Genomic DNA, 14227 nt, shown 5'->3' on the forward strand with positions numbered 1-14227 from the left:
AACAAGAGTATTCAAAGCCAAATACTTCCCTAAAGGGGATTTTATGGGTGTTGAGTTAGGTAATAACCCATTATATTTTTAGAGAATCATATTGTTTTCCAAAATTGTGTTGGAGGAAGGTGTAAGGTGGAAGTTGGGGAGAACCATAATTGAGGCACAAGGGTCATGTAGTTATTCGAACACCACCCATAAATGGCTTGGAGGATTTAAAAGTGGGAGTTTTGATGGATAAAGAGGCTTTGTGTTGGAACTACACACTCCTTGAGCAAATTTTCAAAGTGGAGGATTCTGAGGCCATCTTGAGAACACCGTTGTTGAATGTTGATCAACAATATACCAAGATATGTGGTTATACATCGAAGGGAGTCCACTTAGTAAATAGTGAGTACAATGTAATGTCCTTTGTTATAATAACATCTCATAATAAAAATATACTTTAAAATGTCCATAAAATAAGAATTTAGAAATTTCAATGGTTGAAAATACTTCAAATATTATAAACAAATGAGTCCTTACATAAATAAACAATTTTATTTTAAAATATAGACATCTACAAAGTTGAACTAACAATAAACTAAGTCTTCAATTCTCCTCTATCTAAAAAGTTTCTTCCTCGAACTCTGAAAACAACACTTTTAATGAAATAATAATCCAAGTGAATAAAACAAGTTTTAAAAGAGTTCGCAAATAGTGTCATTTTCAGCCGATGTGGTAACCGAAAAATCCAACCATATATATATATATATATATATATATAACAACCACAAATTTATTCACACAATAAAAGAATATTTTAGTAAATAAACACCAACATTTCACTACATTCAGTTCTTGAACAAACAACTATCACAAACATAACTTGGTGATTCCCATAATCACTAAACTCAACTCATTGGTTCCCAGAACTCGTGTAGATCTTAGATTCTTCAAAGGGTCTATGAGCTCATATCCATGTAATATCATCCCACTGCCTTCCTCATTATAGATGAAGGTATCTAGAATTTGTTCCTCATCACTGTTAGTCGATGAATACGACTAACTTTTGTGTATAAAACCTGTGTAAATTGTATCAAACTTCCCCAGTTTATGGTTATTTTGTAGTGTTATACGTACTTTCTATTAAGTATAGGTAATAAATACTTAGTACTTCCATTTTGCGTGTTTAATAATCATTTTCTCTCAATTTCAGGTTAATTAGGCGACTCTGAAAAGTGTTCTTTTTCACCTTCATGCTTAGCCAATCTGCTGGCTTAGCGAGCATCCGCTAAGCGCAACACTCATTGGCTAAGGGCGAGGAAGAATCTGGAAGAAGATGAGCTGTACAGGTTCGCTGAGCGCACCGCTTCATCTCACTGAGCGCACCGCTTCAATCCATCCACTGAGTGAGAAAAGAACACGCTAAGCCGAAATTCACTAATGTATGCTAAGCGGTTCAGAATTGCGCTAAGCGCACGAGCATGAACAAGGCCACCTATTTAAGCCTGAAATCAGATTTTGTGAAGGGAGTTTGGGCTGAGAGTTGAAGCTTTGCATGTCTAGTGATTCTAGAGAGAGAAAGGTCCAAGTTCCAGAGAGTTTTGAGAGATTTTGTTGTGTGAAATCTGCAGAGACCAGAGCTTGAAGCGGAAGCCATTCTGAGAGCTAGAGATAAGTTTGTGAGTGGTTGTGAGATCCTAGAGGTGAAGGAGACATCCTCACCACTTGTATTCTTGCAATCTTTCATCTTGTTCTTCTCTTTGTTGTAAAGGAGGCTTCCTGGTTATGGAAAGCTAAAATCCTCTATTGGATCTTCCTTGTAGGTACTTAATGTAAATATCTTTCTATCTATTTAATGATGTTTTGTGTGTTCTCTGTGCTATCAGCTTTTCATACTAGTATGCCTTTACCTTGATCACATAGATGCATGCTTTGTTAGGGTCATTCAACAGTGGAAACTGGTCTGATTCTGATGACCTTGATAGGACAGGGCTAAGTTGTCATACTATCACGAGGTATCGGGGTGAAATAATTTAGTTGTAGTATGTTTGTCTTAATGCAATCCTGGTTGTGTTTAGTCCAACAAGAGGAATCTGAGGACGATGCTTGATCAGGATTAGGCTAAACTATCATGAGGAATTGGGGTTTAGCATCTCAGGAGACACCATAGGAACACATGAGCATTGTTAGATAGAAAATATCATTTTAGCATCAGGCACCTATAAGGAAGACCAATGCGTTTTCTACTTGTTTTTACACATCATTTCTCTCGCGTGATTTTCCTTTTTGCATAGATAGTTTACATACCTGTTCATATTCACACTTAGATTTTCACACCAGACACCTATTCACTGAAATAGCTTACCAAGTAACACAAGTTCCCCGAGAGTTCAATACTCGATTCTTACCGTTTTATATTACTTGTGTGATCCGGTGCACTTGCTGGAAGCGAACAATCACAAATAGAGGTATCTATTATCTCATCGCCATCCCAGATGAAGGTATCTCATGTATATTCAATTCTGAAAATAAACTATACACTGCCACCACTTCCCAGAAGATGATGACCGATTCATACATAATTACAAAACATCATTCCAGATAACTACCAAATAAATACTCTAATTCCATACACACAAATAACTCACAAAGTCATACCCCAAATTATACCATCTTATAAGTTAATTAATAAATAACTATGAACTAAAACACATAAATGTATCAAAATATATTTTAGTTGATATAGTATGATAGCTAAACACAAAACCCAAGCAAGTTGGTTCATGAATTTTCAAATAAATTCCAAGAATTAATATGCAACAAGTGAAGATTTCTACATTGCAATACCCCTTTTTGTAAAATCAAATTAAACCCCACGCGTAGTAAAAACTTCATGTTTATATGATTATATGAGACACTTAAATAATTCCATGCAAGAATACCACAGAACCTGAATTTTACGATCATCATAGGGATTAATTCACGCAAGGATCAACATATCAAGTTATTGATTTATGACCTATAAACTCAAGAAGTCACGTTTTTTAAAAAAATCTATAACATGAAAGTTTAGAAAAAAGTTATTTTACTCACCTCTTGAAGTACATAGTAATTCACACATTCTTCGCTTATTATTCCTCTTCTCCATTTAGTGGGTCAACAACATTTTCTTTGTTTCTTCTTTTTTCTCAAACTTATATGATCTACTAATTTTCTATTTCTGAGAGAGACCATCTTTAAAGTTCTAGGAGAAGAGAATTGTCTATCCTTATATAATACAAGAGTATATGATTTAAGATTGGATCACATTAGATATATTCTCAATAGATTTGGCTAATCAAATCTTTCTATCTTTTTCTACTCTACTATCTAGATTTACCTAATTATTAACATAATCTAATATTTTATTTTCTTTCAAGATATATTAAGATAAAACATAATAAGATTTAAATTGTTCTTAATGATCACAAATTCAAATATAACAAATATCTTATCCAAACTAGATATATAATGTTACATTTTTACTACAATAATTATATTTACAATAGTAATAATCTTTTAATTAGGATATGGATTTGTCACGCTTTCTTTTATGATTATAAAATAATTTCAACAATCTTCTATCAACCACCTAATCTTTTTATTAATAAAATAATTATTTAACTTGATCAATTTTGAATAAAGTACTTAAAACAAACATCCTTTTTTATTCAATTAATTCAAGATATTCAATATATCATAATACAAGCATTTTAATTCAAACAAATTCTTATACTAATAATTTTTAAACTGAAGCTAATAACAATTGTTATATTAAAATTTTAGGATGTTACATACAAAGTGATAATGAACACATAGCAATACCTGGTGATTGGAGATCGATCTCGAAAGCAAATGTTCCACCACGAGTAAGAAATTTGATGTGGGGAAAGTTGAAGTTGAGACAACTATTCACTCATTCTTTTTACATGCACAAAAATTGAAGATTGTTGTTCAGAGCTTAACCTAAGCCATTGCCTAGAGGAGGTCTTGTTACAAACCGAATCATGTAAGCAGTTCTTTTTCACCTTGTTTTCAAAACTGGATGAAGGTAGGAAAGATCAAATGGCTAACTTTCTATGGAGCATATGGAGGAGGAAGAATGATGAGATCTGGGAAAATAAGGATGTCCCAATTGAGTTTGTAGTTAGAAGAGGGAAGGAGTTTCACCAGAGTTGGAAGTGTGCAAAGACAACAAAAAATCAATTTGGGAGAATTAACACTCAAAATTGCATCATTAAAGACTAATGAAAACTAAAACATGGATGTCTCAAATGCAACTTGAATTCTACCTTCCATATGATTCATAATACCACTAGAACTAGTTTATGCGTCCGTGATGATTAAGGGAGATTGGTTTCAGCAATGACATTATCAAGACAACCATGCATGAACGTTGAAGGTGGTGAAGCATGGAGTCTATTAGCATATCTTCATTTTGTATGCTTATATATAATCATAAAGTCATCATGGCTTTCAAAATTATCATTTTTAACAATTATTTTTAGGATAATTATTGTTAAATGAATTAAAAGATTCTTTAAAATCACTATATATATATATATATATATATATTAATAACATTAAAAATTATATTTTAAAATATTTTTTATTTATACTTATGAATAATTTTTAAAATGTAGTGAAATTTTTCATTAATAGCTCATATTAATAGTATTTATTATATAACTTATGCAAAGATTTGAATTAATTTTTAACACACGCACACACACATTTTTCAATTTCATTTTATTTAAATCTTAAATATTGCTATAGATATAAATATATAAATATTATCATAATAGCATTGCATATTATATTAATATTTGTTCTCAAATTTATTAAAATTGTAAAATTATTTACTTTAAATAATATTTTATGAAAAATAAAAATTAAAAGTACTAACTTTATTATTACCTAGTTATATATATATATATATATATATATATATATATATATATATAAGTATAATTTTTTAATTAATTACTAAAAAATATTTTATGAACAAGTGTAATTACAAATAAGGAGTTTATAGATATTGAATTAACTTTAAAGTAAAATTAAAAATAAAAGTAATAGATAAATTGGCATAAACTTCACTTTTTACAGCATATATTAAAAACATAGTTAATAATATTTCTCAATTTTAATATAATTTTATTTAATATACTACTAAATATTTTAAAATAAGAATTTAATTAATATACTTTATTTTATGCAAATACTAAATACAAATATAAAAAAGTTTAATCAAACCATGCATTATACAGGTTTAAAATCTAGTATATAATAGTAAACTTTACTTAAAGTTTTTCTAGCTATTGAAACTTAGACTCTATAATAGCCGTTGATTAAATTTAAGCAAACTTAACATTAATAAATAGTTAAATTACTTGCATAAATGTCATTTATTAAACGTTTTTGTCCGAATAATAATAATAATAATAATAATAATAATCTTTATTCATAAATAAATATAAAGTAGTCTTTTAAATTAAATTTTTTATTCTTATTGAGTAGAGTATCATATTATATGTATTGTCAACTTTATTTGTTTTTTAAATTAATTAGTTGTTTCAAAATATATTTTATAAAAACATAGTAATTAAAAGTAACACTTTTTTTATAAATATGATGCTAAATTTGAAAGAATCCATAATTTTAGATTCAGAGTAGCATATATATATATATATATATATATATATATCATTTTAAAAAAGGATAATTAAATTTATGTGAAAGAATTACACGTATTTTGTAGGAAAATTATATGAAATAGTAAATAATTAAAAAAAACCAATTAAAATAAATATATAAATAATATACAAATAATAATAATAATATTTTTTAATAAAAACAAACTAAAATACATTAGTAGTAGTAAATTTGATAAAAAAATATTTTTAAATAAGTAACAACTATATATTTAATAAAAATCGCACTATTTCAGAAAAAAAAAATTACTAGAAATATATTAAAATAATTATTCATAAACATACAAAAATTAAGTACATGTTAAGGTATTATGAACAATAGCAAAAACTAGCACTCAAATTTAGATAATTATATATTATGCTTTTTATTTATTATATTTATATTTTTTAAAAAAATTATAATTTTCATATAGGTATTGTATTGCTATTATTATTTGGGAAGAAACAAATCATAATAAATTTTAATAGGCTTGAATTTTTAAGATGAATTTAATTAAAATATAATTAATCATCTTCCTCAATTTTAATATAAAATTTTATTAAATATTTAAAAACTAATAATTACATATATTTTTAAAAAATAATAAATAAAATATAAAAATTATATTTTAAACAAACCCATGCATGGGTTTAAAAATCTAATATATATATATATATATATATATATATATATATATATATATATATATATATATATAAGCTCCACTTGAAAGTTTTACGATGGTTAGATCGAAAATTACACTCTATAATATCCATTTGTTTGAGAAAATAATACAACACTTGAAATTTGATCATTAATCCAATCCTAAACTCTGTAATGGTTGTTGATTTAAATATATTTGATAAAAATTATAGGAGGATTAAATTGCTCACACTAATTCAATGGACAGCATCTCAACATTCGCGCTATCATTTTTGAGATGGATTGCAATTCTATTGTTGATAATTTTATGGTAAAATTGAAAGGCTCTACAAATTTCCATGTTTTGTTACAAAAATGTAGAGCAAATTTATCTACTCTCGTAAACTCTAGGTGCATTTTGAGACAAGCTAATCTTATAACTCACAATTTAGTAAGGGTTTCAAGATCTTATGCTAGCTCTCATTTTTTTTATTACATTCCTTCTTTGTGTCGTTTCCAAAACGAATGAAATAATATAACTATTGTACCTCTAAAAAAACTCACTAACATCTATTTTATTATTATTATTATTATTATTATTATTATTATTATTATTATTATTATTATTATCATCTATCTTTCCCTACTAGAAAATAGATATTTAATATCAGATTTTTCGACTTTTAACATTAATTTTTTGAAAACCGATGTTGACATACAATATGCAACATGATTTTTTTAGAAAAATCGACATAGTATAATAAGCAATAAACCAAAAAAATGTAAAATATGAAGAAGAAAAAAAACATCGATTTTTCTAAAACCCGATGTGGTGCATAAATCAACATTAATTTTTAGAAAAATCGATAACATCGATTTTTCTAAAAAATGATATTATCATGTGTAACACAACATCAGTTTTTAGGAAAACCGAAATTTTATTGATTAAGGACTAACATTTTTTTATTTTACTTTGAGGAACTAAATGAGTTTTTTGATCATCAAGGACTAATATTCCTTTAACTAAATTTCTCAATGACTAATTGGGATATGGTTAAAACTTAGCTTGTCATTCAAATGAAAGACTTGGTAAGCACTGAATGATATTGAATCAAATGACATTCATGCATAAAATATCCTTGAGTCATTCAAATGAATTGTGCAGAAGTCAAAGAATTGGGAGGAAAGTCCACCAGCAGTCCAGTACAAGCACTGAAAAGAGGACTAGAACATAAACCCTGACTGCTATAATCTACTTAACTACTTCCATGATAAATTCAGAAAGAAAAGCTTCCAAGACCACAGTATTCAGACCTTGGTCCTGGAATTCACCTTTCTCATAAGGTTTTTAATTTCAGAATCCAGTTTGGCTCTCGTCTTGGGGGAAAGACTGCTCCCTGAATTCTCCAGGATTGATGTCATCATCTGCAAGTTCTGCTTAATGAAATGAAGGGAAGGAGGTGTCTCACCAGGCATTGTCATCGACCCAGTTGGTAGGATAGGAGTGACACCGGGCACGGCCTTCGACCCAGTTGGCTGCTGGGTTGGTGTCACACCAGGCGTTGCTATAGACCCAGCTGGTTGGGTAGGGGTAACACCGGGCATTTCCATAGACATGGTTGGTCGAGTAGGGGTCATCACACCAGGTATTGCCATAAACCCAGTTGGTTGGGCAGTGGTCACAAGTTGCTCAACAGGTGGACAGGTGGCAGAAAGATGATGGAGCTTGCAATCAACAAGAGAACAACCAAAGGCAAATTTGTTGTTCTGCTCTATACTATGAAATGCAGCTGCAGCATCTTCACTTCTGACAAAAACAACTTGAGCACTACCAGTGTCTTTTAACAACTGAGTTTCAGATGCCTTCAAGGGACCAAACCGGCAAAATGTTGTCATTAAATCTTCTTTTGATGGGATATAGGCTACAGGGGCAAATTTTAGGATAACACAGGTTCCAAGTGATTCTCCACTGTCATCCAGTCTATTGCAAGTAGTAGTTTTGGCAGATCTTGAACATGCAGATAAGCTTTTGGACTGCTCCGATTTTAATTCAGGTGAAATGAAATTAAGAGTATCAAATTCTGTGCTGATCGAATTACATTCAGCACCAGTACCGTTCAAATCAGGTATCTCTACAGCAACTTTAGTATAGAGAGGCTTTTCTGCTGCCTTCTCCATGCTATTCTTCAGCCCTGTTTTCCCTGTAGAAAAGTTTGTATAGAGAGGCTTTTCTGCTGGCTTTTCCATGCTATTCTTCAACCCTTTTTTCTCTACAGCAAGTTTAGTATTAAGATGCACTCCTGCTGCTGCTTTCCCCATGCCATTGAGAGGCATTCCAACAGCAAGTTTAGCATTAAGATGCACTCCTGCTGCTGCTGCTTTCCCCATGCTATTGAGAGGCACTCCAACAGCAAGTTTAGTATTGAGATGCAGTCCTGTTGCTTTCCCCATGCTATTCATCAACCCTGTTTTATTTACCATGACAGTACCAACCTCAGCCTTAGTACTAACCAACAAGCTATGATCAGTAATACTCCCAACAGGTCCTTCTTGGGAAACACGTGACTCTGGATTTGAAGCTAATAAAACTATTTCTTCCGTATTTTCACTTCTATTTCTCTCAGGAATATCAACAGGTATAGCTGGGGGTGTAAACTGCAAATCTATTACCAGTGAACTGCAGTTAAGCTTTTTTGCATCTGTATACACTGAATTAATTTGAGCAGTTTGATGTTCTTGTGCCTCTATCTTTTCCCTCTGATTGTGCTCAGACTTTCCTTCAGACGCAAGGCAACACAAATTTTGTGCAGCTTGAGGAGCTGAGCTGTATTTGCTGCTTACCCCAATAAAATTTATCTCAACATTTTGCAGTTGATGTACTAAAGTTACTTCTTCCACCTTCCTCTTTTGTTTCAGTTTTCTCCCAGGCCTTTGAGAGTCACCATTAGAAGTGTTTACATTCACATCTGATAGGCCAGAGAGTGATTTTCTCTTACGCCTAACTGCATTTTCCATTCTATTGGTCTTTCTCTTCTTACTTTTGGTATCTGGCAAATCATTACCCTCAGGTTTTCCCAATTTTTCTTCTTTTGCATTAACCTGGGAAGTAGCAAGTTCAGCCTCATCATGATAATTTGATACTCTATATCTGCAAAAGAACCACTCAACTAAATCAAAGCTCTTATTCCCAACTGGAAACATACAATCAACAGCTGTAGAACAAAGTCCTGAAAGTAATTCTTCTGCAGATGCATTCATGAAATTGTAATGGCTGGGCATAGTATTACAGCTGATGAATTTTTTGTACCAGCTATTTCGGAACCTCTTGCTACCCAATTTAGCATATGAAGAAGATCCATTTAGAGGATTAGTAGTGACACTTGAAGCCCTTGCTTTCTGAGAAGGACATGGTGTCTTCAAATCTTCAGTTTCAGCTGGCAGATCCTTTTGGTTTGGTCCAATGTATGGGTAAGACAGGTACTTGCTTTTTCTTCGATCTCTAGAATCAAAGCCTGTTATGAAGGGAAAAATAATGCGCAAACAGATCAGTAATTTGTAGCTAACCAATGGAAACCACAAGCCCATGCTTGTCTATTAACCATATTAAACAGTAGCCAATGAATTCACAAACATCCAGCAAATCATAAGATGAAGATGAAGAAGCTACTAAAGATACCAGCATACTATGAAGCAACGTAAACAATGCATAAACATAAGCCCTCTTACACTTCTATTATTCTACACATGAATCAAAAACCTATGGGGAAGTAACTGCATGGATTAATCTAACATCCATAAAAAAATTCAGACATATATATGCCAAACAAAAATAAGAGACATACACCAAATGTTCACATTGTACTTTCATGCAGATAAAATGGTCATATATCAGAATCATGAAATCTACAGAAGATATCTAAGCTCTACAAATTTAAGATGTGTGCACAAAATAATCTCACTCTCAATGTAAACTAAGAAACCGTTTCTAATTTTTCTCCCTATTAAAGATGATCTAACTGCAGGATGGATTGCTCAAATTTAAGCACAACTTATATAAGAAAGTTGATTATGAATAAAAAAATAATAATATTTTAATGGTGAAACGAAATTAAATACATATAAAAGTATAAAAATGTGGGTTGCTTAAATGTGATGTGACATAGTGGAACCACCCACTTTGGTTTCACTTAAGAGCCCAAAGTGAGTTGCTTACATCACCATTGGAGATGCTCTTACTAATTAAGAACCTATACAAAAGTAGAAAACCAGATTTCCATACAGAATACAACTACAACAGAAAAATTTGACAACCATCACACATAACATAACAGAGTGGATAAATGAGATTATAAGTTCAGAACCAATAACTTACAGCCTTCAAGCTTCTCCGGGGCTTCTTCAGTCAAGATGGTGTCTTCAGTCATTTTTGTCTCATCAACAGAATTAGTGTCTTCTCTTCCTAAGGTCAAAACCACATCCATTGCTGCTTCCTAATAAAATAAACTACCTAATACAATACATGCAAAGCAAAGACACAACAAGGATTAGCAAACTGCTGGGGAAAGAAACAAAAATTGAAGGAAAATCAAATCAAGATTTTGAATGGCTTCCACATAACAGAAAAATCTCTTACCAATTCTCTCTATGAATGAATTCTGGAAACCACACATGCCTGCATGACAGAGAAAATTTTACTTTCACAAAACCTCACACTAAAGAAAAGGGGAACAAAGGTATCTCTCATCAATTTAAGAACTGGCACCCATTATTCACAGAAATCGATTACTTACCACCAAAGAGTAAAACAAACATTATTTTTATTATTTGCAATAAAAATATAATCTTTATGAAAAATGACAAGAAATAGAAAGAAAGTCACAAAAAAATACTTTTTAACATTTCCAATAAATGATTTAGCATAACAAGAACACTGCATGTAACGGGTTCTTGACTTTAGACTAGATTGACCAAAGAGAAAAAAGAAAACAATCAACGTAAACCCTTTTCAGCACATTTTTTGAGAAAATAAAAAATAAACTACGTTACATAAGGCTTGAAGAAAAAAATTAATCAACTTAAATTGCAAAACCTCAATCGTTAAAAACACACCAATTTAATAAGTTTGTAACATCTGAACATACAATAAAAAGAAGAAAAGAAAGTCAAAGTTTCTTTTTTTTTTTTACGAAAAATCGGGTACCAGTTACACCCTTTTCATAGAAAATTCCATTGGCCATAATAACCACCCAGCAAATATTACCAATTTGTTTCTTCGAATAAATAAGGGTGTGTAAAGAAAATGGGAATAGAATGATTTTCGAGGAATCGAATGGCGGAAAAGAAATAAATCGAGACAGAAGAGAAAGAACAAGACCGCAAATTTGAATTGTGAATTTTAAGGTTTGGAGAGAGAGAGAGAGAGAGAGAGAGAGAGAGAACAATCTCTGAGTGACAAGTTATGAAGAAGAGAGAAAAAAAAAAAAGGAAAGGGGCAAAAGAGTGTTACCTGATCTGAGTAACGGAGAAACAATGCGAGTGAGAGAGTGAACGGTAGAAAGTGCAGAATAGAAACAGTGAGAGATGGTTTTTGTTGGTTACACTTTTAGATTGGAAATTAGGGCTGCTCCTTCTAAAAGAAACTAATTCCAAGTTAAATTTCAAAAATATAAAAAAAAAAAAAAGATTTAAAAATTAATTTTGTTTATCTAGGAGTGCTTTGTCTTTTATTCTCTTACAAAGATATGACCTTATCCTTTATTGATTCTAATTAACCGTAGGAGATGTCTTCTTTCTTTCTATTGATTTTAAATTTGAATTTCTTACTTTTTGAAGGAAAAAAATAGTTTTCCATTTTTAAATTTTATGTGTTCAATTAGTTACTCCTTTACTTTTAAGTTCATGTGAGTTTTAATATTAGCTTTTAATTTGTTTTTAAGCCTCATTTACATTAAAAAAATATTTATATAATCTAAGGCATGTTTATTAGGTAAAAATAAAAAAAAAAGTTTAATAATCACAAAAAGTATAAAATAATTTTATATTATCATTTAATCATAAATTATTATCGATATAATTCACTTTTAAAGATATTATTATAAAAATTAATAAATTTATCACGATGAGTTTTTTATTTATTTATTATAAATTTTAATATATTAAAATAAAAATCAATCTCACATAAAAATACTAGTGAATAATGAGAGGAACGAATGTCACGCTTTCTCATCCAACGTACGTATACTTACCATCGTGTATAACAATAACATTGTTTCCTTAAATAAAATGATTAAATTTATATTCTGTAGTTATTGGTTAAATATATATATATATATATATATATATATATATATGAAAAATTGATCATCTATAAAGATGTGATTAATTCAATAAAACTATATTTATAAATTATTTATTCATATAATTTTAATTAGTATACAAAATAAATATTTATCATAATATATAATATTATAATAAATAATAAATTGTATATATTGAATTAATCTCTGATAATATCTTTGTTAAATCAAGAGTTGGCCATTCTATCAATTTTTTATACTAATGGTGTTAATTATAAATGATATCACATCTCTCACAATTAGTTACACGTCACTAAATTGATCAAATCAGTATTAGTATATAATATAATATACGCAAGCCCAAATTTTTCCTAAAATAATTGGAGGTTATTTTGATAATTTTAAACACGTTAAAACAACAATGTTCACTAATAAAAGATGCAATTAAAATATTATTTAATTATGTTTCATGGATTATTTAATTACAAATATTTATTATATTATATAAAGTAATTTTAAACATGGATGATTGTGACATTATGAAATGTTAAATTATGGACATGATATTTGGTTGTGAATAAGTGTGTGTTTAACACTTGGTGTGAGTGTGACAATAATTGTGTTGTGAGCTGTGAATTATACAATAACTCGACCAGTGTATATATTGAGAAAGTGTAACTTCCTAGTTAAGGACCAGTGTTAAATTGTAGCGCAATGTGTTAAACGTGTTTGAAACACAAGTGTGAGGTCATGGGTATTGTATAATTCATGAGCAGTGTCTGCTTGCAAAAATTATTTTAGGGGTTGGACCTGAATCAGGAAGGTGAGGCCCTAACGGATTCTTCGGAGTCTAGACCTTGGGAGTAAAGACACTCACTTGGTTTGAGTGCTCCTTTAAGCCTATGTTGATCTCATATGGTTGGAGCATTCTAGCAAAACGGAGTGACCATGACTGGACATCTTATGATCTTATTTAGTGAGAGTGACCTGACATACTTGTTGTGTGGTGTGTCTTGTTATGTACTCCTAAGCGCCCTAGGGTGGTTTTTCATTGACATGGTACCACATTTCATATAGGTTTGAGTCTTAGCATAACTGTTGCATAACGCTGACTAATTGTTTATTATGAAATTGATGAGTGTTATTATGCCTTGATCGGAGTGTGTGATTCATGTGAAATGTGATTGATGATTGAAAAGTGAATTTTAAATGACAAAGTGGTGCAATTACGTGAGTTGTGTTTAAGTAAGTTGTATCTCATTTATATGATATGTATATCTAGTTGTCTTGTTTCTCTATTAGTTAGGAATCTGATAACTCACTCCCCGTGTGTTATTTGTGTTTGGATCCTGTGATGATCTCGAACTTTGTGTTCGGGGGAGCAGATGTAACATCCCATTTTTTCGTATATAAATTAAAATAAATTTTATTTAAAAATAAATAGAGTTTTAGAAAAATATTGAGATTCTTATAAATAAATAAATGAGGAAAAATAAATTTATTAAAATAATGATTTGAAGGAAAATAAAAATGATATTTTATTTATTCATTTGATAGGAAATAAAATAGAGTATTTGTTT

At 30.2% G+C, this 14227-nt stretch overlaps 1 protein-coding gene across 3 annotated transcripts; it reads right to left on the reverse strand.

Moving 5' to 3' along the window:
• Positions 1 to 7472: 7472 nt before the first annotated feature.
• Positions 7473 to 11974, reverse strand: LOC100777798 (uncharacterized). 3 transcript variants are annotated; one of them, XM_003556798.5, is made up of 4 exons: positions 11858 to 11974; positions 10985 to 11023; positions 10724 to 10858; positions 7473 to 9863 (listed from the first exon to the last, which is right to left on the reverse strand). In XM_003556798.5, exons 3-4 carry the CDS (start codon positions 10830 to 10832, stop codon positions 7660 to 7662), a joined length of 2313 nt encoding a protein of 770 aa, XP_003556846.1. In that variant the 5' UTR covers positions 10833 to 10858; positions 10985 to 11023; positions 11858 to 11974; the 3' UTR covers positions 7473 to 7659. The 3 variants fall into 3 exon arrangements, with proteins under 3 accessions (XP_003556846.1, XP_006605677.1, XP_040869089.1); XM_006605614.4 differs by having other exon boundaries at positions 10724 to 10854; positions 11858 to 11951; XM_041013155.1 differs by lacking the exon at positions 11858 to 11974 and adding an exon at positions 11612 to 11835.
• Between the last annotated feature and the right edge of the window lie 2253 nt (positions 11975 to 14227).

This window comes from Glycine max, chromosome 20 (assembly GCF_000004515.6).
Source record: "Glycine max cultivar Williams 82 chromosome 20, Glycine_max_v4.0, whole genome shotgun sequence".
In the NCBI taxonomy this organism is placed as follows: domain Eukaryota; kingdom Viridiplantae; phylum Streptophyta; class Magnoliopsida; order Fabales; family Fabaceae; genus Glycine; species Glycine max.

Excerpts from the sequence above, each read along its gene's own strand:
- LOC100777798 (XM_003556798.5), bottom strand. The coding sequence starts at position 10,832 with ATGGATGTGGTTTTGACCTTAGGAAGAGAAGACACTAATTCTGTTGAT. Across the intron at positions 9,864-10,723 it reads CCCGGAGAAGCTTGAAGGCT|GCTTTGATTCTAGAGATCGA; the intron begins GTAAGTTATTGG and ends CCTTCATAACAG.